The sequence below is a fragment of the Stegastes partitus genome, unplaced genomic scaffold (genome assembly GCF_000690725.1).
Source record: "Stegastes partitus isolate 25-593 unplaced genomic scaffold, Stegastes_partitus-1.0.2 Scaffold402, whole genome shotgun sequence".
Classification (NCBI taxonomy): Eukaryota; Metazoa; Chordata; class Actinopteri; family Pomacentridae; genus Stegastes; species Stegastes partitus.
In genome coordinates, this window is record NW_007578133.1 from 175991 (window position 1) to 198476 (window position 22486).

At 40.3% G+C, this 22486-nt stretch overlaps 1 protein-coding gene and 1 non-coding gene across 2 annotated transcripts; one reads left to right on the forward strand and one right to left on the reverse strand.

Annotated features, from left to right (window-relative positions):
* Positions 1–146: 146 nt before the first annotated feature.
* On the forward strand, positions 147–21488 carry LOC103359873 (protein kinase C delta type-like). The gene is made up of 17 exons (XM_008285428.1): positions 147–311; positions 11543–11673; positions 11933–12205; positions 14842–15010; positions 16046–16077; positions 16199–16284; positions 16707–16836; positions 16981–17081; positions 17193–17274; positions 17498–17616; positions 18310–18483; positions 18713–18804; positions 18934–18996; positions 19151–19289; positions 19629–19817; positions 19927–20055; positions 20204–21488. Exons 2-17 carry the CDS (start codon positions 11565–11567, stop codon positions 20360–20362), a joined length of 2046 nt encoding a protein of 681 aa, XP_008283650.1. The 5' UTR covers positions 147–311; positions 11543–11564; the 3' UTR covers positions 20363–21488.
* Positions 12979–13050, reverse strand: trnae-cuc (transfer RNA glutamic acid (anticodon CUC)). Its single transcript has one exon. It is a non-coding gene; the product is annotated as a tRNA-Glu (tRNA).
* Positions 21489–22486: the final 998 nt, after the last annotated feature.

Below are 22486 nucleotides of genomic sequence, written 5' to 3' on the forward strand. Positions count from 1 at the left end.
TCCATTGATGTGTCGTTATAAATTATCCTTGTGTAATCATTATGTGTCACTTTGTATGCGCGCGCGCGCGCGTCTTTGGGAATTCACCTGGCTGACGTCACACAGCCAGTCCTCCATAGCGCGCGCTGCCACCGAGCAGCAGCAGTCAGAATCAAACAGCGGCGGAGCTCAGCACTTCCTCAAAACCCACTGAAGAGTTTGAAGTCGACGCTCTTGCAAAAAAACAAGGAGAAAAAAAAAGCGCGGTTTGAAACACCGAACCAAGGCACCGACTCGCCGCAAACAAACCACTCTCCAGTTCGGCAGAGGAGGTAAGTCAGACTTTTTCTCATAAAGCTGCTGAAACTTGTTCGCGTAAATCTTAAGGTCGTTGTTGCGACAGTCGGGACCAACAACCTTTGCTACTGGGTGTCAAGAGTCGCCTGTGTTATTGTGACCCGGCTTCGGCTGCTGGTTTGTGAGGCAAAGCTCGACTGCAAACCTCGGCTAGCATGAGTAGTTTTAATAGTAGTTAACTGCTGCTGGAGACCAGAAGAGTTGCTGTCGCGGAATTTCTCTTTCTTTGTGTGTGTCGTCGTGGTTAGTAAGGTGTGTTTAAACCGTGTTTCAGCGTTTGCAAAGTCGGTTAAAGTGACAAAACACCGTCAGTAAACTTGACTTGCTCCAGAAATTCCTCCGGCCAAGTGTTGTATCCAATGGCAACCAACTGTGTTTCAGTGATGAAGTTAGCTAGCACAAGTATGAAATGGAGCTGTGTTGTGCCAAAAAAACTGATTTGCGGTTAAGCCTTTAAGTCCCTGCATCATTATACCTGCTCTTTGCTCCACATTATAACCAATCCAGCTGTTTTTACAGGTTGAAATAGCTTTATAGAACTGAATGAATTCTTACAACGCAGTCAAAAAGTGACCTGCTGTGTGAATACAATGTTATTAGAGCATGAAAATATCATATTTCATTTATATTTACAGATCATAGCCCATGAAATAATAGCGAAATAGATCATTTCTTTGGCATATGTGTCTATAAATATGTATTAATGCTGCCTACATGATCATAAATGTTGTGCCATATTACACAATAACCTACACACATTTCTTTAGTCACAATTTTTTGCCTACGAGAAACATACTTGTGCTGTCACCCTTTACATAAACTTATGCATTTTTGCACTTTATAACTGATTAGCTGAGATTAACAAAAAACAAATAGAGATATGTATAAAATAGATGATAAATAGTTTTTTGGCAAACAAACAAGTTTATTCAAGCTAACAGCCACCAGTATCACCAAAATGTAGAAAAAACATTCATGTAAGTCCTCTCTGTTATAGTATTACAGTTGAGGGCAGACCTAATTTTCAAATCACTTATTACCTATAAAAGCTAAAGAAACAAGTTAAATACAGTGGTAGGTACACTCCTAATCTGCTTAATTGTTTATATATTTAATACCAGCAATATTAACCGGATGTATCCAACATATTTAGGAACTATATGATGCATTTTTGTCTGTATTAAATGTTTAAACCTCAAAGTGACTTATGTAAGTGTGTTCTAGTTTTAAGACTCAAGATGATGAAAAACAGGCCTGACAACAACACAAGTTCCACAGATACAGTCTATGGTGGTCATTATGTCAAATTTACATAATAGCGACTCATTGTGCATTAGTCAGCACGTGGATGACGCCTTTTTGTTCATGCACAAAGCTGGATGAGTTGAGTTTCAGTGGATTTCCATTAAATTCCAGGCTATATCTTCACATTGTGTGATTTGACAAAAAGCTGCCATTCTCACTGTCACTACAAAGACTGTACAGATGAGAAACAGAAGCAGCCCCGTGGTCATTGTGGCTTAACTTGTGCTGGAGTCACTTTACGTTGCTCAGCTGAGAGTAAAGTCCATGAGCTTGAAATCTCAAAGGTCCCTCCTTCATTGCAGTCATTTAGTCATCCACCTGTCATGTAGCTTCTTTTTGTTGTTGCTAATACACTTATATCATTGTGGTTTACACGTGGTTTGTTTCTCAACTGTTGGCTTACCACAGAAAAGGTGTTGAGGGATGGTAAGGGAGTTACGCGATGTCATTGTTTAGTGTAAAGATTACAGCGTATTCTTATGGCTGTAACCAGCTCGGCTTTCTGAATCAACGGCAGCCACCGTGACCTGTTAGCTCAGCGGGCACCATGGACACATTACTCCATCTCGAAATCTTCCTTTTATTGCTTGTGAAACTCTTGTGTCACACACTGCAATGCAATTTTGCGTTTGTGGCAACACTCCGTATCCTGTTGTTATTTTCTGGAAGCAGCACAGCTTTGTGAGCACAGGTAACACAATCTGTCTGCATCTGCCTGCAGTTACTGGTGTGTCAATATTGGCTTGTGGCATTGTGAGCTGCTTGGAGGGCACAGTTGGGACATCTGCTCGCTGAGGAGGAGCACTGATCCCTCCATAGTCAATACAAATGCGAATGCGAATGCATTGCAGGCTTATATATTTTGACAATGTTGAAACTGATATTGAAGTGATTGATGATGATTTGTGTCTATGAGTAATTCACATTTTTTGTAGATACAGATTAGAATAGCTAAAATCACACTGAAACAAACTAATAAAATCCCTTACAGCTGGTTGTTGAACATACCAACTTAAAAAAAATCACACACAAAGGTGCGAATTGTAGTTTTGTTAATTATTTAATTTGCTTCATAACAGGGAAAGCTGTGCTGTTGTTTGAGGGGACAAGTTAACAATATTAGTCTATTTTGTTATCTTGTTGATATTTGGAACAGATATACATTAGATGTAATGTTTTAACAGCATGTGAGCGCAGAGAACCTGTCATTCATAACTAGGCTTCTTCATTAATAATGGTGACTGAATACTCAGAGTAATTTGTGTCTGTCTTCTAATTTAGCTGCTAGCCGTTAGCGTAGCCTTAGCCACTGTGAGAGTAGCTAACTTACGGTTTGGGTCAACGGCTTGTGTTTCTTCTTCAGTTTCTGCAGCCGCTGCTTTGAAGGACATTTCTGAGACCAGAGTGACTACAGATGGAGAAGGGTAGCTGCATCAGACCTGAAGTATAGCGCATTTAATTTATCAATAATCGTCCGATAAAAATACAGATAAATGAAACGGAAAAATGCCAAATATCGGCCATGATAATCGTCCAGGCCAATAAACGGCCTATGCCTGTTTTGTGTAGTGCATCTTCTTCCACTTCTGTTATGATGCACAAGATATGATTCTTCCTATGAGAGCATTTTCTGTGTTGCATAACTACACACAAATGCAGGCGTTTGGCACGGATTTGCTAAATCAGCTCCGGGCGATGATAGTTTGGCTCATTACATGCCCTTGGTCTCTTGTCACTGCTCTCTCTCTTTGTCCCACACATACTCTCTCTACAACGTGGTATCCTGCTTGGCTCTCCTTGCTTAGATGCTATTTTGTCTGACTTAACTAAGCCTTTGTAAACTGTGAGTGGGGCAGAAATGGACACCGCTTTTAATGCATGTGGAGAGAGCACACACACTCGCACGCACACACACACACACAGTGGCAGCAGGATTCATTCCATGCTGGTATAGCAGGTTTGACGTCGTGCCAAAGAGCTCAGCGCTTCTCAGAATGAAGGGAGAGAGGATCAAAAAAAAAAAAAAAGGTTATCCCCCCACAGCAACAATAAAGTTTGTATCCGTGTCAGTCAGACATTTAACACCAGTTTGTATTGATTGAATCGAGGGTCATTTCCAGACACAAAGTGAAATTATAACAGTCAGTGTCCCTGGAATGAGTGTATCACAACAGTGATTCATCCGACTCTGACCTTGAAGCAGCAGCATCAGCTCATCTCATTTCCTCAAACCTCGATCAGTTTTCTTTCCTGTCCCAATTTAACCTGATCGCTGGGTGCGTGTGTGCATGAAAGAAAGAGATTTAGCATCACACAAGGGCAGCTTAATGCCTGTTTTAATGCTTTTCATTGCAGCATCTGCAATAAGCTGTCTGTTGACTCTACCTGTGTTGTGTCTCATGTTTTGGGACCTAAATCTGTCATGTTATGGGAATGTGTCCTTCCTTTGAGGACAAAAAGCAAGTCCTCAAGTCATTAAATTGTAAGGTGAAGGCATTTTTTTTTAGGTTACATTAAGCTTTGGGCAAGGGTTAGAATTACACAAGTTTTAGTTGTTGTTAAAATCTGAGTATGTCTCCAGGAAATTAATGTAAGTCAATATAATGTCTTCTGAAGTCATGGATACACAAATATGTGTGTGAGAGTATCTGGGAGTGGGTTGTTAGACATTAACCTTGGTTAGTGAAAGAAAGGCAGGCTTTGATTCGTGCAAGCCAGTCTCCACTGAAATTCATTAAAGGCTCCTTTGTTCAAGGTTATTAGTGTGTGTATGTGTGTGTGTGCACATAAGTACACTTGCGTGCTTTTGAGATGGTGTTAATGCTGTAATAATACATGCCACCATGCTTCAGTGCAAGGCTTGAGGATTAAGGAAAGTTTTGTGAGAATAACATGCCTTATTTTGATAAATGTGCTGGTCAAAGCTGGGAGTAAACAAGAGCACCAAGTGATTGATTGGGTTCAAAAGTTTTTAAATCCTTTGTTATTGCCTTTACCAAAGATTTAGTAGTTTAATCAGGACTTCAGTTTTCAGCATTTTAAATATTTATGTAGCCACTGTCCTTCCAATTCCAGTCAAGTTTCAACTAATTATTTCACCGTACTCCACACAATTTTTCCGTGAATAGGTTGCCACATTTTTTGAAGGCATGGAGAATTTTACATAAATTGGTACAGATCTTGGTTCTATACAGTTGTTTAAGCAGTTTTGATGCCATGTGCAAATATAGTTTAACTGCAATTTTTTTGTGGTTATAGCTCTGAAACAATGTCGTAATTTGCAATTACCAAAAGCCAGTGTTCTTGTGTCAGACTCACAGGAAGTTGAGCATGATTCATCTGTACAAAGTTCTCATATTGACAGGATTTAGGTATTCTCCACAATTCTGCATACATGTCTTTCACTCTTTATATTTGGATGCACATCTGGATCTGTATGAAAACAGATAATTTCTTAACAGACCTATCATTTGAATAGAAAATCTGATTTAGTGCTCACTTGTTTATGTCACCTACTGTAAAATCAAATAGTGGTATTGCAGTTAAGAACAGCTCTTTTCCATGGTGACTGCTTCATTTGCAGTTTGAGATTTTTTTTTTCTTTTTGAGCTATCATGCAGTGCAGTTTCATGATGTAATAGATGTTTACTCACAACCACACACACGTCAGGTTACTAGCTTTAGGGCTGACTCTGGCCATGCTTGTTCAGGTTCATTATAAATGTGCGGAGCATGTTTGTTCAGCTCTAATGTGCTAAGCCATGATTGGCTCAGCTCCATCTAGCTAAGGCTGTTCTTGGGTCGGCTATGGACCTTTCTGTGTTTTATTCAACCATGCACCACCCTGTTGTTGGAAGCTCATTCTCTTGAAGTAACTGTAGATGCAACACAGAGCACATTTTTTTCATTTTCATTCCTTCCTTTTCTGCACAATTCCTGATATTTCTTACTGAATATTATAATAAGCAGAATGAGAACTCTGAGAATCGTCTAAACCTGACATTCTCCATAAGATGTCTCCATAAGATGTTACCAGACAGGTGCGTTTCAGTGGTGTTCAGTAATGCTGAAATCGTTTGAACTTATTTGGTTGACTGATATTATCAAAACAGGTTTACCTGTTACCTGTCTTCTATTTTCCATCTACCTTTATTTTAAATCCTGTCAGGCTAGTTTTCATTGCTCAAAGTCTTTTGTCACAGAGGTAGAAGTAATTTCCAACTAATGCAATGCCCTCTCACTGACACATTTCACCCCAGTCAGGTACATGTTGTCAAAGTAGTGAATCACATGATACTGGATATGCGCCTAGTCTTCAGTACATTTTTGTTTTCACTTTTATCCCCCCTAGTTTCACTTGCATGCTGTGTTCACTGTAGGCATTTGTTTTATTGTAGCAGAAAAAGCCAAGGTGTCAGTGATGTTGTTAATGATTGCTCAGTTCTTTTTAAGTGTTTCAGTAAGCCATGGCATTGAACCAACGAGCACAATGCTGGAACTGAGGCAGTTAAAATGGAATGCAGCCATATTTTTTTGTTTCTTTTTTTTTTGTATATATGTGTGTGCCTTTCCATCTGTTACATCTTCAAATGTCTTCCATTAGAAACGCCTGTTAGTGTTGAGGACAGCAGAGTTTAAGCCTGTGCATTTAAACCTGGGTATTAAATACATTTAAATAGATTTTTCACTCTGCCGACATTGTGACGTGTCCCAGGAGGAAAAGCGCAGGTGTAATTGACAGCGTTAGTAATGGTTGCATTCCATTTTGGTAAGATGGATTCAGGGTCATTTTCTTCCTGCTGGCTCACTGGATTGGCATAGAGGGACATTTAAAGATTTACTGAGGCTGACACATTATTGCTAATATTGTTAAGTCTGTCCATTTTTCTTCTATGTCAAGTGGTAGCTCATGTTTAGACTCAAGTGTCTTTATTTTTGCCTTTGACTTTAGTGTTCCTAAATTCATAAAATATAAAAATATAGTATACTGAGGAAGCATTTGCTCGTGGCAGGTCCCTGTTGTGGTAGCACACTAACTTTAAAATAAATCTATAATTTCATCAATCAATTAGTGTGGTGTTAAACTGCTCTCTTATAGGCAATAATTTGAGGGTGTTTGTATTCACATCACATGAACAATTCACTAACTGTAGTTCTCAAATTCTATAGACTCCCAATTTAGGGAAACAGCCTGTAATTTACTAACTTATCAAAAACTGAAAGGTCTCATATGGTGAAAATCTACTTTTATTGTGTTTTGTGGTTGTTATAAACTTTGAAGTGTAAAGTAAATGTTATATATGTACATCTGCCATTCCTCAAGCTGCATTGCGATCAACTGTTATGCTCTGTGCTGTTAGTCACAGATGCAGAAAGAGTCTTCTTCCTGAATGTGACAGAGACAGCAGCAGGTCAGCTGCATTTAAAGCTACAGACTGAAACGGTCTGTTTTGAACAGGGCTAAAACCAGGAGATATACAGTCATTGTAAAATAAACTTGGAATGCCACCCTTTGATGCTCTGATAGGCTTGTGCTGCACCCATGTTTGTGTCTTGGTTGTTTCAGGCTTAAGTAAGGCAAGAACACATAATTATTTGACAGAGGTCAGGTAACTGACTTCACTGTTCAGTTATTCAGTCAAGAACAATGCATTGTTTTGTCTTTGAAAAAAAACATATTGGTTGTATTGATTGGTTTGTCTTGAAATTGAAGGGCTATATGTAGTTTAGAAGAGCCAGATATTTACCCAGTATAGATGTCAACAGCGACAACACAAGCCCTTTCTGATGTAATCAAACCTTCCTTGTAACTCTGTAGCAAGAGTGTGGTCTAGTGATTCAGCAAGGGTTTCTCAGTTGGTATGTTATGTGTTATGTAACATTCACACTACAGAATCAATGTATGAATGCCTTTCCGCTGTGTGTGGTGCCTATTAAAATGATGGATTCCCACTTGTGCTACAATCAGGTAGCCAAATCTAAGGTGACGTCATTAATAGCTCAAAAGACCAGCATACTGCTCTGCCGCCTGTTTATTGTCTAGCGTTCGTTCTTCTCTATAATTACCCGTCTCCGTTCATACCTGCCTATGGAAGTTGAACTCAGTGCAGAAGCTCCCCAGCCTGCTAGACCTGCTTGATCACTGCTTTCACGAAGAGCCATCTCCACTAATCCAATGCATACCAAACCTGTGACTTGTTTGTTGTGCATCCCTGAGAATGACTTTGATTACAGTCTGTCTTTTTGTTGACAGTCTCTATTGTGTTGTGTTTAATGCATGCACTGTAATGGAAGATTTGTGTACGTCATCACAAGGAATCCTTGTTTTATCAATGTTGTGTTAATCTATTTATTTTAATAGCTAAGTGCTAAAATGTGTTATTTTGCTGTTCTCAGGATACATTTTCCTCATGAAACATTAATTTTAAAACCAATTACACAAAATTTTTAGATTTCGGGGAATAGCACTCCTTAAACTTCCTCATAGCTCATTTGATGCATAACAGCATTTTTCATCTCAAGTCAAGCAGCATGTAATGGTATGTCCTCGTTATGTACTTGTTCTTTTCATGTTTCCTGCGTGCTATGACTTCTTCCAGTTAGTACTACATAATATATGATTTCTTTCGTGTTGTACAAAGTTAACAGATTTAAGGGTTGGGCTGTCCAGGTCTACGTTAACTGCTACTTTGCAGTCCACAACAAAAACTCAAGACTTAAATAAGAGTAACTAGTTGCCCTTTGAGGACACAAAGACAAATGCACATAAACAATATCCATCTCGCTGGAAGTCGATTTCATTGTGGCTGGGTCTAGTGAAAGCAGATCTTGTTTCCCTCTCATGTCCAATGGCCTGCCTTCCAGTGCGTTTTCTATCTTTTTTCTTTCCCTCTCTCTTGCTCTTTTCCTTACCCACCCCTTCCCCAATTGCATGTGTGTCATTTTTTCCACTCTCTCTGGGGAAACACGGCTCTTTTTTCTACATAATGTCTGTGTATGTGTACATAAGCGAATGCATGCGTAAAGTGAAGAGAAAACTGCAAGTAGATTTTAAAAGTACATAGTTTGTGTATGCTTTTGCATATCTCACCTTATGTAACTTTGCTGTTTTTTGTATGTGTGTATGTGTGGCTGTGTAAGTATTGTGTTATTTTTGAGTCCTCCTGACCTCAGTCATGAACAGTCATTTGTTTAGTCTTTAGATGAACATCTCTATGACGGTATTACATACTAGATAACAATCTAAACATTTGTGTTGCCTAAAAAAACCTTTGTGTAATGCTGTATGTGCTGGCTTCTCAGTAACTTCTGAATATTAAAGCAGTTGGGAGTTAAGTCCCTCACTCAAACAGAATTGCAGTTATTGAAATGTCACTGTTGTTTATTCACTTCCTTACTCCGAGTGTTTGTTTGGGATTTTACATCATCAGCCTCCAGATCAGAAGTCTATTTCTGTAGGACATCACTGCCTCCTACAGATTACAGATCCTGTGAGTTAGAGTTATGTACGGCATCACACAATTATACCGAAGCACATATTTACACCTGAGACATGCTCAGGGTGGGTACAGTAACATCTTGTACTTGTACTGAACAGTAGATAGCAGTACAGAATGTTAAAGAAGATCCCTCCAAAAACTATTCAGCTATAGTCAGAAAAAGTGTGAAAAGCTAATGCCTCCTCTTTATAACATTTTGTATGAAGAGGGTCACCTCTGCAAATGAGCTAGATGGATCTAAATCCAACCAGAGCTCAAAATAGCATCTAGTGTACCTTTTTTGTAGGCTGACTAGCGTGTATGTGTTTTTGTATATTATAGCACACACTGGTTCAGTCAGGACATTATAATGCATGACTTTCAGCACGGTGAAAAAACAGCTTGAACACAGACAAAACTTGTCCTCTTATGAATGATGAATTATCTAAAAACAGTGAGCCACTTGACATCCCTGTCCTCGAGTTTCATGTACGTATTTATGCTCAAGCACCAGAAAACAGCAAGTCTGCATTTTGTATTTAGAAGTTACTGCCCAAAAAGGCCACTTCATAAATCAGTTAGATGTCATTGTGCAGTTAAAATGAGATGCAGTTTGCTTCAAAGTCACAGACGTGCCTTATGTCTGAAATGACTACGAAACCAAGATTATGTTAAAGGAGCATGAAACTAAAGCTATACGAGCTATAGCTAAGGAACTTAAAAGCACACAAAAAGTTTTATGTAGGAATTCTTGGAGGAATTCTGTGGGATTTTGTTGCTGCTTTGGGAATTAGGATGTAGGCTAACGTGCCCTGGGTCATGTTAATCTGTGACAAAGCAGCTGTGTAACTCTTTGGTGTGAAGCAGCCTTGATAACGTGCGAACATTCAAAAAGTATTAAACAGTTTCTTTATACAAGTGGCTGGCTGCACTCTAAATTCTGAAAATTTTACCCACTCTAATGTCTGTTATTAGAAGGCCCCTTGGAGGGAATTGTTGCTAAATTCAGCCCCTGTTTTCATGGAAAGACAGTTTACTCTTCAAGAGTACTGATTTACTGAACACTGTGTCCCACAGCTGAAAATGCAGGTACAATGCAGGTATTGTGGAGAAGCACTGTTGCCTGGCACACGACATTACCCAAAGAAAGTGTTTACTGCTTGACTTTTTAGTTTTCCTGTGCTGAAAAACACACTTTACAGTTACTTTTGACGTTGTATGTGCGCACACATATATGTGTATTATTAATTTACAGCACCACAAAATGTAGAAAATTGCATCTTTGATCAAAACACAGCATTTCGCCACACTGTTTTATAGTTATTGTGTCCGGTCTTGATAGGAGGTCAGCTTGTCAAATACAGAATGACTGTGAAGAGACTGTTCAAACCCCAGAAGAACCACTCTCAGAGGAAGTGCACAAAACACATGGAAAGCAGTGCTCAACAAAACTGTCAGTGGAGCAATTCAGCTTTGGTGATGCAAGGAGGGGGATTCTTTGGCAAGCCTGTTTTCTGTTTCATTTCTGTACTTTCAGAATTATGTGTAGACTTTAAGTGTCACTTGGATGCAAAATCTGAATGCATTTTATCTCAGAAAATATGCAAAAATGGCAGAAATACCTTTAAAAATGACTTAAAGTAGGTTTTTTTTTATTATTTCAGTCTCTGCCACAACCACAGTTTTTCAATATGGCCTTCAAAAAACTTATAATAATATCATAATTTTTCACTAATTTTGCCAGACACAGAAGTATTTAGAGCTGTGCTAGATACAAAAGATGTTTTTTGTGTTTGTTTTTGGTAAAGGGGATATTATCCAAAATATAAACATAGGCATGCCTAAACAGGACATGCTTTTAAAAGCAAAGCAAAGCTGCATAAACAGGATTACCAAAACTTCCCCCGATAAAGTATAAAAAATATTCCATAATACTCACAATCAGCTGATGCTAATGTTGACAGTTGTCTGTGCTATGGGCCAAGTATAGACAGGATTGAAGAGGGTCATTTGTATGGATCAACTCAAATCCAAAATACCAAACAGATTCCTCAACTTATATTTGAATCTCTATTTTTTCCTCAAACACTAGGACTTTGTGTTTGTCTTTAAAGTTTGATCCTTTTGAGTTTCTGTTTCTCTTTGTGTCATTCAATCCTCATTCTGCTCGAATGTGCACAGTTTAGAATTTTCACTCTGTTCCTTCTTCCCTCATTAGTAGCAGGTAGTTTCCAAAGTTACGTATTGAGACGGAAATCTCTGCTTCCTCTGTAGTTTCCATCTGAGGTCACTGTTCGCCACTGACCCTCTTCCTTCTTGTTTCAAGTGCACAACTTGAGCAATGCAAGTGCAAGATAAAAGTGTGTCTGTGTGAAAGAGATAGAAAGAGACATATTCTAACTATCAGTCTGTCTTTTTTCCAGGAGGCTTCGGTGAGTGGTCACCATGGCACCCTTCCTGCGTATCGCTCTCAACGCTTATGACGTGGGCGCTCTGACTCCTCTGACTGACCCTCCCATCTGTGCCGTCAAGATGAAGGAGTCTGTCAACACAGGTATGTATGGATGCATATGTGTGCAATTATATTGTTATTTAGACAGAAAAGTATCGCAGTAAGTAGAGAGAGCAGACGTCCGAAGTTTAATTGCCTTAACAGTCACCATCTGCTGGGCTCAAAAGTCCACAAGCAGACTGACTCTCCACCGACTCCAGGGGCTTTGTGCTGTAGTCATTTCTGTGCTGTGACTTCCCTGAGGCAGGGACAGTAAAATACACTTTTTGTACCAGATTGTGATACTAATGTCCTTTCACAGAGCGAGGAAAGACCTTGGTTCAGAGGAAGCCCACCATGTATCCCGCTTGGAAGTCCACTTTTGATGCTCACGTCGTTGACGGGCGAGTCATAGAAGTGGATCTCATGCAGAGCACTGAGGAGCCATTGGCCAAGGCTACAGTGGGTGTGTCTGTGCTGGCAGAACGCTGCAAGAAGTCAAAAACCAGTGGACGTGCTGAGTTTTGGGTGGATCTGCACCCTTCAGGAAGGATTCAGATGGCTGTGCAGTTTTTCCTGGAGGACATTGATGCAGGTAAAGGTTGTACAACAAAAAGCCCCTGAAAACATGGTTCCAAATCAGTAGGGTTTTTCTATCCTTCCAGGAACAACCATTTATATCCATTTAACAGTTTACCAGTCAAAAGCTGTCTGTCTATCAATCACTGTGTGATTGATTGTGTGTGTAACCGTAACAGCAATAAAGATTCAGCTGCAGTAAATCATTAAATGTCCCTGTCAGCCATGAACATCTGTCAGCTGTCTCACCGAAATGGAATGCAGCCCTTACTAATGCTGTCAATTACACCTGCGCTTTTCATCCTGTGACACGTCAAAATTTCTGCATTAAAAAAAAGTCAATTTAAAGTTCGATTTTAATACCTAGATTTAAATTCCCAGACTTACATATGGACTCAACAGTAATAGGTGTTTTTCATGGCAGACATATGAACATGCCACAGATGGTAAAGCACAGGTGTGAAAAAAAGAACAAAAATGTGGCTTCCATTTTAACTGCTTTGGTTTCAGCGTTCATGCATCATGCGTGCTGCCACACCGTCACACTTTAAATGAAATGAAAACATTCTTAATGTTGTCAGTTCTATACTTTTCTTCCTGTGACACATCAAAATATCTGCAGAGAAATACCCAAACTGAAATGCAGAGGCTTCAAGTCTGCTCTGATAGGTGTTCTTCATGGTAGACATGTGAACATGTCACAATGACCCCACAAATGCCAAACTTTGGCAGCAAATTGTTTTGTTTTCAGAAATCATTGCTTAAAGTGGGTGGATTAAAAAAACAATGTTCCCTGACCGGGAATCGAACCCGGGCCGCGGCGGTGAGAGCGCCGAATCCTAGCCACTAGACCACCAGGGAGAGGTGCAGTGTGTGAAATAGGATACCCTGCTCCCCAGAGTTGGTGGGAACAAACTTTCTCCCCCCTCTTCTTTTGCCCCATTTTCTCCTCTCACACTCTCATGTGTCATCCCTCAGAAAATTACTCTCCATCAGAGTTAACATTGCCCTCTGCAGGCAGTAATGCTTATTCACTAGGGTGTTGATTGGCCTTCTTTTGCTGCACGTTTAGCAAGTTTATCACTGCATGTCTTAATGAGGACTGTGGAGTTGACATGCTCCAGACTGACTGCCTTGAATTTATTTGTCTCTGTCAAGCTGGTAAAGATAAATTAGTATGCTGGTTTCATATTGCATGTTAAGCTTGTCAGTTGACTACAGGTGTGGCAATACAGCCAATGTCCTGTAGACACGCCCTCAGTGTCGTAAAGGAATTTGGTCTCGTGGCTGGCTGTACTTGCTGTGACAAGAGGTGTAAATGCATCTTAATACACTGTACTGATGAGTTCAGTAGGACTTAGGTTTAGCAAACATGTACAGTGTGTAGTAGGTCTGTTTCATCTTATTTTAATCTCTCCTGAGGAGTTTTAGATCCCTGGTGTCTTAACAAAAGGAAAACATTCAATCATTGGTTGTTTTTTTATGTGAATAGGCCTCTTAAATGTAATAAATCGCGGCACAAATTATCCACATTTGGCAGCTCTATTTTACCATTATATGCTATTCTAGTGAGCCTCCAAAGACCTATTTTAATTTCACTTCAGCTGGTAGAAGCAGAAGTGATGCAGAGCAGCACTGGCTTGCAAATGCTGTATTCAGGCACAGACTACTGTAGGAGCCTAGACAGGGAAGCCACACAGACGGCACCGGGTGAGATTTCCAAACTGGTTTTGCGTAATGGGAGTTTCTGTGTGGGAGTAACACAGACGGGGTTCACTGTTCCGGCTTGGAGAGGGTCGTGGGGTGGGGGTCACTATTATGAAAGCGCTCCATACTCCATCAGCTTCCTCCTACACACTCCACAGGTTTCCTGAAAAGCAACCCGGAGTATTTTTAGGCATGTGTGAACAGTCCTCAGCGTTGTCTGCCTCCTCTGTCTGTTTCTCTCTCACTCCCACTTTCTTGGCTCGGGTTACTGAAGCACTGTCCAAACATAAACATCTGTCAGGAGAGTGGCAGATTGGAAATTAGTTTATCTCCCACACCTCATCAGTCTTCCCACTTTTCCCCGTCTATCAGTTGTCTCATTAAGGCTACTCCTGTTTTGAATTGTCCCTGTATCTCCCCCCTCTTCCTCACATCCACCACACCCCCCCTGTGTCTTCCAGAGTTTCTGCTTTCTTTGTTTACCTCTCTCACGCCTCTTTCCCTGTCTTCCCTGAGTGACTGTTGACCCCCGCCCTTTTGACTTGCATCAGTTAGGGCAGCTTATCCAGGAGGGCTTTTTTCAGTGTATAGGCTTCATTTAGCAGCAGCTTCTCTGGCTCATAAGGCTTTTGTTATGAAATACTGCCTGGCTGTCAGAGGTGATGACTGATTTATGACAATACCCACTGTGACAAAATGCGATGAATATCAATATAGCTCATATGGTAGATTGTTATAAAAAGAAAAATTTAAAAAAAGGTTAAATGAATAATTAACAAGACTACGACCTTCTCTCCCTGATGTCACTTTTATTTGTCTTTCAAAACCATCTAAAAGTGGATTTGATTCACATTTAAGAGCAAGACTGTTTGACAAATGTGATCTAGTCTGTAGATTTGAATAGAAATACAATGATTTGATTTGTAAATATGTCTCTCCCCTCAGTTTCGTGTAAGTCATCAGTGAAGGTTTGTCCTGAAGATGGAGCCACGACCCTCAACAGGAGGAGAGGAGCTTTCAAGCAGCCCAAGGTTCATTTTATCAAGAACCACGAGTTCACCGCCACCTTCTTCGGCCAGCCCACCTTCTGCTCTGTCTGCAGAGAGTTTCTCTGGTGAGCCGGCAAACTCCAGCCTTTGTTACATGACAGCTGCCACCATTATGCCACTAAAATCTTCCAACACAGTGACTTTCAGTACGGTTTGAGTATCTGTTAAATTCCAGCTAGAGACTATGGATGTATTTCTGATTCCTCTCTATTTAGCCATGACTTATCCAAATGCAGTTAATTTGCTTGTCTGCTTGTTTTTCTATATTATTGTTATTATTATATTATTGTGGTTTACTAAAATGCTGCTGGCATAGCTTTGACATTTCTTGACCATTTGTCACCTAGTGTATTTACTGTGGGTACCAAATAAGACAAAACATCAGTTGTTCAGTAATAGTAATATAAAAAAAAAGTCCAGCCCTACCAAGTGTATTTCTCAAAAGATCAATTAGTAGTGATTCTAGCTTCCTAGCTGGAGCAATTATGGAGGGGTGGGGGTTATGAAAGGTAGAAACAACTGCAGCAGTGCTATTGTGAGAATGAGTCACTGTCTAGGGAAATCCCACAAGGCTGTCAAGCTGTATTCCAACTATGTCAGCAGCACTAATCTGTGAGCCAAGCTCCTCCCCATCTTCCCAAACTACAGTATTATCTCTCCCTTTAGACACGGGCAGGAGGAAATCTGACGTTTTGTTTAGTCTGTGCATGGGTGTGTGTGTGTGTGACACAATGGCACTTACGCCATCTATAAAGCATAGATATTTTTTATAGCTTTTTAATTTCAATCTAATGACCTAAGATGTAAAAGATACCATCTAGTTATGCTGATAACAAAATGTAATACCACTGAGTCACTGCTATGTAAGTATGCATGCTATTTAGTAGTTGCTGTATGAAGGAAGAACGTTGATACAGAAAATCATTTTCTTGCCTACTGAAGTGTATCACTGTCAAACCTAAGATCCTAGTATGGATATTAATCATCCTGGGGACATTCCATGAATGTAGTATTAACAGATAAATCTTTCTTAGAGTTTTTTTTTGCAAATGTTACATATGGCAAGCATTTAACTTTTCTGTTCCTTTCCTCCTATGTAGGGGGCTCAACAAGCAAGGGTACAAGTGCAGGCGTGAGTGTTTCTTTAATTGTTATCCACATTTTTAACACAATTTATTTCTTTTGCACATTTTTACCTTGAATTAATCTTCATATCACAGTTAACACAATATTTTGTCTTTTATTTCACCCAGAATGCAATGCGGCAATCCACAAGAAATGCATCGAAATAATCATCGGCAGGTGCACCGGAACAGCGGCCAACAGTCGTGACACTGTGGTGAGCAAAGTGAATGTTCTCCAACATATATGCAAAACTTGGCCTCAAATCCGCCACTGACGATGAAGGGCATTTTGTTTTACAGTGTTATTTTTTTTACTTTGTATTTTTTTCAGCTATGGTTCACTGGTGACTTGCTGTATATTATAAGTTCTGTGCTGGTATAAAGTAGCTCATTTTAAACTAATTTAAACAAAAACCCTACAAATGTTTTATGAAGTCAAAGCTCTAATTCTTCAGCACAACTGAATACTGATCTAAACAGGTAGAGCCAGACCCAACACGTGTTAAACTATTGGCTGTGAAATTTTATTCTGACTTGCGAAAGCAACAACTCTGGCTAACCATATAATCCTGCATGTTTATATTGTAATCATAAGATACCAGCATTCTGTGGGTTTAATGTATTTCTGTGTTTGTAGTTTCAGAAAGAACGTTTCAAGATTGATATGCCTCATCGCTTCAAGTACTACAACTACAAGAGCCCCACGTTCTGTGACCACTGTGGCAGTCTGCTGTGGGGTCTCTACAGGCAGGGCCTTAAATGTGAAGGTGAATCTAATGTGTCCTTTGTTTTTACTTTGACTGTATCAAATTCAATATCTGCCTTTCTCTTGCCCCTGCCACTGACATTTTTCTTTTTTTGATGCATTCCCCATCTCCATTGGACTCACCCACTTTCCCTCCGCTGACCAGATTGTGGCATGAACGTACATGGCACCTGTCAAACGAAAGTGGCCAATCTGTGTGGAATCAATCAGAAGCTACTGGCTGAGGCTCTCTCTCAAGTCTCCCAGGTTTGCAACACAACAGGCTATGTTTGTGTGGACTATGTGTAAAAAAAATAGTAACAACAATGATTTATTATGGATGTCAAAATTTTTTCTGCAAACGATTTTCTTCTCCAGAAATCTATGAAGAAGCCTGATAACTCTGGTGGAGACATTGGAATCTATCAAGATGTCCGAAGTGCAACAGCGGACCCTAGTGGTACGATGTGTTCATTGTAGCACTGAGTGTGCCTCTAAATGTTCAATTTCAATAAAGTTTTTACCTTTGAGGTTAAATCAGTTGTGGTATTGTCAATGATCGCCTGTTTAGCTACTTTTTCATTATCTTAAATTTTTATCCTTTGTTTTTTGTGTTTGCATGCATCTTTGCATACAGGTTTGCATATTTATTTACTCAAGAGTGTGCAAATGTGTATTTACAGCCGATGACAACGGGAAGGGCTCGCGACCTGCCCCAACCCCAACTACAGTTTCCCGGGTACGCCTCACCCTCAACCACCTGGTGTTCCACAAGGTGCTGGGAAAAGGCAGCTTTGGCAAGGTATGACTCATGGTCTGCATCTTCAAATCCTTTCATAACTTTAACATAAAACAAAAGCCACTGCACAAACTCGCCTGTGCAAATGATGTTACTCATAAAAATCTAATTCAATCTGAAATTGTCCCCATGCTGAATAGAACATTGGAAATGGCAGTGAGGTAGGCAGAAACAAATGATACGGCACGTCATATGAAGCCCATATCTTCATATTCTAGGCAGTTTAAAGCGTGAAGATTTTTGAAATTATGAAATGTGAATTCTAATACAGCCCGCAGTTGAAGGGCATGTCTTAGTGTGCTAGTGCTATCAAAGTATATTACTTCCTTAATTCACATTTTAATTCACACAGCAGCTTTAGCTTGCCCCATTTTTGATCAACTAGGCTAGATAACTTACTAGAAAAATACATCCCCCAGCTGCCTCTGAAATTACTTCCCTCATATTACACTTGGAGCGGATGATGTATTTCAGACGAGAAAAGAGCTTAGTTGTTCATCTGCCACTATAAATGCCAGGCAACATTTGATGAAAACATACCATTATCTGAGGGAAACAGGGCACGGAGGCCAAGAATTGCGCTCAAACATCGAGTGTCCATACAAACATTGCTTATGTTAAACTAAAATTATACCCCATAAAGCTCATGTGATCACACTAATGAAGTACTGACTGTTATGTGGCTGTGACACCCAGGTGCTGCTGGCAGAGCTGAAGGGTCAGGGTCAGTACTTTGCAGTGAAGGTTCTGAAGAAAGATGTCGTGCTGATGGATGATGATGTGGAGTGCACCATGGTGGAGAAACGTGTCCTGGCCCTCGCCTGGGAGAACCCTTTCCTCACTCACCTCTACTCAACATTCCAGTCTAAAGTAAGCACACACATGCTGAACATGGCTGCAAGTAAAACATATAATATATACACTGTTCTCTGATTGTGAATCAAGCCAGGTTACAGCCGAAAGAGTGTCAGTTCCCAGCTGTTGATAGAGACCCACAGTTTCAGCCCACCTTATCTAAATCCATCGTTTCTCTCACACACTCTCTTCGTGTCTCATTTGTGTCTGACATTGAGCTGACAGTAATGTGTTGTTTGCACAGGAGCACCTCTTCTTTGTAATGGAGTACCTGAATGGAGGCGACCTGATGTTTCACATCCAAGAGAAAGGCCGCTTTGATATCAACAGAGCTACGTAAGGGCACTAGGATACCATGTAAAGAGCTACAAGTGTTGCAGCAATTGCCATTTTCTGAAATGGAACATTTGGGTCTTAATCGTAGTAAAATCGTGTTAAATGGTTGGTTGGTTTCTTAACCTACAGATTCTACGCTGCTGAGATTGTAGTGGGACTGCAGTTCCTCCATTCAAAAGGAATTATCTACAGGTAATAACTACTCTGTACTACTGTGTGTTGTTTCTGTATTCAGCCTGCTACCACAGGAGAGCTCTTTTATTTTACATTACATGACTTCAAACAGAATACACTCAAGCAGAACAAGTTCTACATTCTTTGTATCTTGTTTCATGTCTTTCTGCAGAGATCTGAAGCTGGACAATGTGATGCTGGACAGGGACGGACACATAAAGATAGCAGACTTTGGCATGTGTAAAGAGAACGTGTTTGGAGAGGCCAGAGCCACCACTTTCTGTGGAACACCAGATTATATCGCACCAGAGGTTCGTTGCTCAGTGTCACATTTTGTGTTGTCATAAACCAATTCTCCATCATATTTAAAACTAATGACTTATGCAATTGTATTTGAAATATTTTTCAGTTAAGCTCCTTATTCACCTACCTTTGCATTCCTCAATTTTTCCACATGCATGAGTCTATATGCCCCCTGGTGGCTGCAAGGAGGCAATGCAGCGTGTACAGATTACCCTAAACCGGGGTTATTAAGTTGTTTTATCTCTGCAGTTATAGTCAACAACAAGAGGATGTTTCTTACCTGTGACCCCATGTGTCCTTGTACTTCTTACATGCCTCTGATATTGTTGAATTGTCTCTTATCTCAGATCCTGCTAGGACAGAAGTACACATTCTCAGTGGACTGGTGGTCTTTTGGTGTGCTGGTATACGAGATGCTGATTGGTCAGTCACCTTTCCAAGGGGACGATGAGGACGAGCTGTTTGAATCAATCAGGTCGGACGTCCCTCACTACCCTCGGTGGATCACCAAGGAGTCCAAGAACCTGCTTGAACTGGTGAATAATTAGCGTTCTTTGGCACCCCTATATAGTCCTATTGTCTCACCAGCAAACATATTTGTGTTGTTTCTGTAATAAATTGAGTTGTCTTCTGTCATTAATTCAGTTGTTTGAGCGAGATCCCACTCGCAGACTGGGTGTGGTGGGAAACATCCGTCAGCACCCGTTCTTCAAAGTCATCAACTGGCCAGTGCTGGAGAGGAGAGACGTGGACCCTCCTTTCAAGCCTAAAGTGGTATGAGTGTTTGATTTCATTCCTACTGTGTGGTACCAGTTACTGCTCTTAATGAAAATAATGGCTTTGCGTCTAACATCCCGATTACCTCACCCCCTTTTTACTTGTTACTTAAACCTAACTGAAATCCCTGACCTGCCATCCACAGAAATCCCCCAGTGACTGCAGCAACTTTGACCGAGAGTTCCTGAGCGAGAAGCCGCGTCTCTCCCATGCTGACAAAAACCTCATTGACTCCATGGACCAAGCAGCATTTGCTGGCTTTTCCTTTGTCAACCCCAAACTGGAAAACTTGATAAGCAAATGAAACAAACAAAATGGCGTCCTTGGAAACATGGTCTTAGCTCAGAACTCCAAAATAGACTCTTAACCTATTACCTTCATCTCCATGTGGTCAACTGGGTTTAAGGTTAACTGTCTCAACTATACAAGTGTATAAAAGAGTGTAAAGCTTCAGGAAAGTAAGGGAGACTCTTAAGAAACCAGTGTTACCATAATCAATGCTGGGAGGGTAGTGGATGATGCATTCAGTCTTTTGTTACCTTTCTGTCATTTTTCCATGTGATTACACTTTAAATCTATATCAATCATTCAGTGTACTGTATCGTGAAATTTTAGTTCACAGGCAGAAGCATGACACTCTTATTTAAATATATATGTATATACGCATACACCTGGCATCACACATGCAAGGTAAGAGGGTGGAGTGGTACAAACGAAATTGACTCTCACCCTGTGTACTGTCAACTGTATGACTCCCAGCACATCCCATCTGTGTGTGCTGTGTCGTACAGCATGCATACAAGAGTGTGGGTGTGTGCAGGTATTTTCTGTAGATGCAAATGGTGCTACTGAAGCCAGTAATATTGTCCGTTGGCGTACGAATCTTCTGCTAGTCCAGGCACCACAGAATGAATTGTACTATAAAGGTGAAGTGAATTTAAATCCTTCTGATTTAATAATAATTAATCATTTCCTCCCTCGCTGACTGCACTGTGAATCTGGAGATGTATTTCCCAGAGCGTCACACTCCTTTAAAAGAGATAATCTGTCTTTTTAAATTAATTATGGATGGTAGCAGTCTTATTGTCTTTCGTGCATCAAACCTCTATTCTGTATCGTTCTGTAAATAACATACATTTTCCGGACACTCATCAAACTTCCTGTAAAGAGTTGCAGCAGTGGTGTGGTACTATACCTGTACATCTATATGTGTTGAAGGATATTTTTAAAGGGGGGAGGGGTATTTCACTGTAAGCACACATCTTTATTATGTCGTATAATACTTGAATGTAGGAATTTTAACGTGAAAATAATAGTGCTCTGTACAAAAAAAAGAAGATGTATGTTACTATAAGTTGTGGGTGTACTTTTTTACTCTCCTCATCTTTTACATTTGATTCTAAATAAATGTAATGTAAATTGAAAATTCACGACAGCTGTTGTCCACTTTAATCCGCTTTGCATTCCAGTTACATTTATTCGAGATGATCAACATTTGGCACTATTGTAAAGACTCATGTATCATGGAGATTCAGTACCAATCACTGTTCACTTTTTGTTTTTATTTCCCCCTCAAGGCCAGATTACTGTAACTCTCCGAACGTAAGTTTTGGTCAGTCCTCACTGTCTCACCTTGCAAGACTTCTGTTACCAAAAAAGAAAATAGAAAGCATTACTCCTTGTAGTAGCATCCCTGCACTGGCTACCTTTTTAAATACAGAATTGATTTTAAGCTTCTGTTATTTGTTTATAAATCCGTGCTTGGCTTGGCACCTTTTGAACTCGTCTGCCCTCATACCTCCAGGCCTCGTCGATCCTCAGAACAACTGCTGTTATTGAGGCCGGTGGGTAAGAGAAGATCGTGCCTTTGTCGTAGCAAAACAAATATCATGATGTCCCTGTTTTCAAAGGCTTTTGATTGCTTTTAATTGTATTAGTATTTTAATTTCCAAGTTTCTTTCTTGTTTTGCCTTATTCTAAGTAGTTTATTTTTCAGATAGCGTATGTAATAAGTCTTGCTGTAGGTGCCCATCTGTAAACATTAACAGCAATCTGGTCACCTCAGGTTGTTTTATTTGATTTGATTACATTTTATGGAGCCTACACATTGTAAAGTGAAGCACAGAATAGGAGAAGCCCTGCGTGAAGCCAGCAGAGCATTTCCAAACACCACAGGGACTTTTATTTTTTGTTAGTATGAGAGAAGGACCTGTGACGCTTTACTGCCACCCAGCGGTCAGGTGCTCGAACTGCAGCTCCCCGTCAAGACGAGAGGCGAGGAGGAGACATTCTTGCAGCGCGCACGCCTTTATGACCCGTCCTCGTCCTCTGTCCCCTCCAGTGTCCCCACACTGTCCCTGCAGCGTGCCCACTGGGAACAAACAGCTGTCAGGAAGCTACACCGAGAGGGAAAAAAAACAAAACAAAA

Excerpts from the sequence above, each read along its gene's own strand:
- LOC103359873 (XM_008285428.1), top strand. The coding sequence starts at position 11,565 with ATGGCACCCTTCCTGCGTATCGCTCTCAACGCTTATGACGTGGGCGCT. Across the intron at positions 15,011-16,045 it reads GTCTGCAGAGAGTTTCTCTG|GGGGCTCAACAAGCAAGGGT; the intron begins GTGAGCCGGCAA and ends CCTCCTATGTAG. Across the intron at positions 16,837-16,980 it reads GCAGGGCCTTAAATGTGAAG|ATTGTGGCATGAACGTACAT; the intron begins GTGAATCTAATG and ends TCCGCTGACCAG.